General features: G+C 50.0%; 2 protein-coding genes across 2 annotated transcripts; both read right to left on the reverse strand.

Moving 5' to 3' along the window:
* Nucleotides 1–4: 4 nt before the first annotated feature.
* Nucleotides 5–430, reverse strand: LAESUDRAFT_621871 (uncharacterized protein; the record flags this gene model as incomplete). The annotated part of the gene is made up of 1 exon (XM_040903280.1): nt 5–430. A coding segment is annotated over one exon (426 nt), but the record flags the coding sequence as incomplete, so codon positions are not given.
* A 1,350-nt stretch (nt 431–1,780) lies between these two features.
* Nucleotides 1,781–2,260, reverse strand: LAESUDRAFT_611501 (uncharacterized protein; the record flags this gene model as incomplete). Its single annotated transcript, XM_040903166.1, has 1 exon — nt 1,781–2,260. A coding segment is annotated over one exon (480 nt), but the record flags the coding sequence as incomplete, so codon positions are not given.
* Nucleotides 2,261–2,580: the final 320 nt, after the last annotated feature.

A 2,580-nucleotide genomic window follows, 5' to 3' on the forward strand; every position in this document is an offset into this window, starting at 1 on the left:
AGCCGAAGCACCAAATTGATGGTGCTGGCCCTAGGTTCCGCAGGATGTCCGGGAGATGAAGTAGTAAGTGTTGATTCGCACGGATGGTAGTCCCAGGGAACAATTCAAGCAATGTAGTTAGATAGTGATGTGTGTATTCACGACATTTGTTGCGCCTTTCCGGGGTGGTGATTCGCATGGACGCTAATTTCACTGCTGTGACCAAATCCATGAAGTTGGAAATGAGCTGAAACTCCCGCGATTCATCCGGAAAGGTCGCCCATAGGAATATCAGTGTCGTCGTGAGGTGGATGGTGCAGAACGTGCGCCACTCGTCTGCACCCAGGCCTAGACCGGTAGCCCTGCTGGACGATCCGACACGACGTGGCACCCTACTGACCCACGATGGTAGGACGATATTGTCCATATCAGACCATAGCGCTTCTAGGGTTCCCTTACCGAGCACTCTGATTTTCTGTCTAGATCTCTTATGCTCTTGAACAAGAGCCCCGTCCTCGGTGGTTATACCATGCTCTACCCGCTATGGGGGCATTTCAGCCGATTTCTCTCAGTAAGACGAACAATCACTCACAAATCTGTGCAATGCGGCCAGTGCATCACTCCTCTCCAGTTCCTCGGCATCGATCCTGTTCAAGCGAGACCTACATAGGGCACGCAAAGCGGTTGTACTCAATTGATGAAATTTCTTCTTCGCACCACGCTCAAGCACATATTCCGCGTTCACCAGCTCTTGCTGAGGAATTTGCTCGCTACCTACACAAATCACTGACTGTGTGCATCGTTCAGAAAAATCGACGGTGCTCATTGTAGGAGAAATGTTCACCAGGCTTCCTGCTTGGGTGACATGAGAAGCATGCTGCACAGATGCTTTACCGAAATCGTTTGCCTGGCGCTGATGGCAGGGAGATTAGTCAACCAAGGGTCAGAAATACTTAGAGCTACACCATACATATTGAAGTAACAGTTCAACAAGTTGTTTCTTCCTCATCTTGTCTGGGGATTGGAGTTGCCTCTCGTCAAGTGTCCGTGTACATAACTCGGCTAACAATAGAGCCGGTAACCTTCGTAGGTCTGTCTTCGTGCCCTCGCGGAGAGTCTGCATTCCCTTTGCGATGTCTTGCGAGGTGAGAGGTGCAGTGCTCCTGCCTGTGTCCGCCGTACGATGCAGCAGCTGTCCGCCGTGATCTACTATACCGTGCGACAAGCGCTAATGATCTGTTACTATTTGGACCAACAACGGCTAATGGAATAGACACGTACATACGCTGCGAGTTTCTCCATGACTGACTTCTTTGATAAATCCTGATAGTCGCTGAGAGTCCCACCGAGCTTCAGCGCACACACGTGCTGTAAAATGAAGCATCTCGTATTCCGCAGAGTCGACGTAGCCTTCGTTTCAAGAGCTTCTATTGCTTCCGCGATCTCCTGCTCAAGGGCCACCCCAGTAGCGTTCTGTGAGAGGTCAGACGTTACCCAGCCACGCTCTACGCGCTAAACGGAATCACGCAAGACATTAAATGGCAACGTTGTTATGAAATTATGGTATATCAAATGCACGAACCAGTCTTTGTAGGCGTCCCAGAAGTGTCTCCTTCTTGCCAGAAAACCGCAATTGTTGTTCTTTGCATAACTGTCGGAGGATATTCACTCGCAAGCCATCGAGTGATGCGATTGGTCCAGTACGCAGGATAACATATGCTGCTTGCATTTCGTCAGCATTCGCGGGGGGTTTGTTGGTTGTATCATATGTGATCCCACGAAGATCACTGTGAACGTCAACACTGATACCCCAAATTTTCTCGATGTGAGTCCCGAAGGCATTGAGGAAGAGCGCGTGCATGGGATCGAGTGCCGTGTAGCGGATGGGGTCCCAGTAAGGTAAACGGAGAAGCTCCGACCATCTTACACCAGTCCCGTCATAGATCTTCGTGCGCTCATCTTCGCTGTGCGCCAGTCTCCACTTTTGTGCATGATGACGATGGTGATCTAACGTGCGTGCAGGCCAGGTCCACCAATTGACATTTTCAATGTCAGAGCGTTTCAGATGGCAGAAAGAACAAAAAAATTGATGATGATGGCTGGCAAAACCAGCCATCTGGCGTGCAGCAAGAATGTCGCATACGAGAGGGATAATCGCACATTTGCAGCTCTTTCCTGCTGGATGGCAGGGTGTTGTGGTATAATGGACTCCATGGTGCCACAAATCAATGAAATCGTCCACTAGAGGGGAGATTAAGGGATTGATTTGGTCCATAGATGGATGATTGGGCCCAGGTATAATCCCAGCGAGAAATAGATTGTCTGTCTCGTATCGTTTGTCCGGTGGGAGGTTCAGACATGCTAGATAAATTGCTCCGATAGACTCAGGGGGACCACCTCGCCCATGGGGCTGAAAGCCATCCATGCAGAGACTAAAAATGTACCGTCCTTCATGCTCTCCAGTCTGGAGAAACAGTCGGCCATCAGCGCCATAGAACTCTCGCAGAGTTTCCGTTTCGGTGATGTCCATGCATTCACCTTGCAGCTCATCATTGAATGGCGCTAACAGGTCTTGGTCGAGAATTGATTCTAAGCCGGGAC

This window comes from Laetiporus sulphureus, assembly GCF_001632365.1.
Source record: "Laetiporus sulphureus 93-53 unplaced genomic scaffold LAESUscaffold_235, whole genome shotgun sequence".
NCBI classification, from domain to species: domain Eukaryota; kingdom Fungi; phylum Basidiomycota; class Agaricomycetes; order Polyporales; family Laetiporaceae; genus Laetiporus; species Laetiporus sulphureus.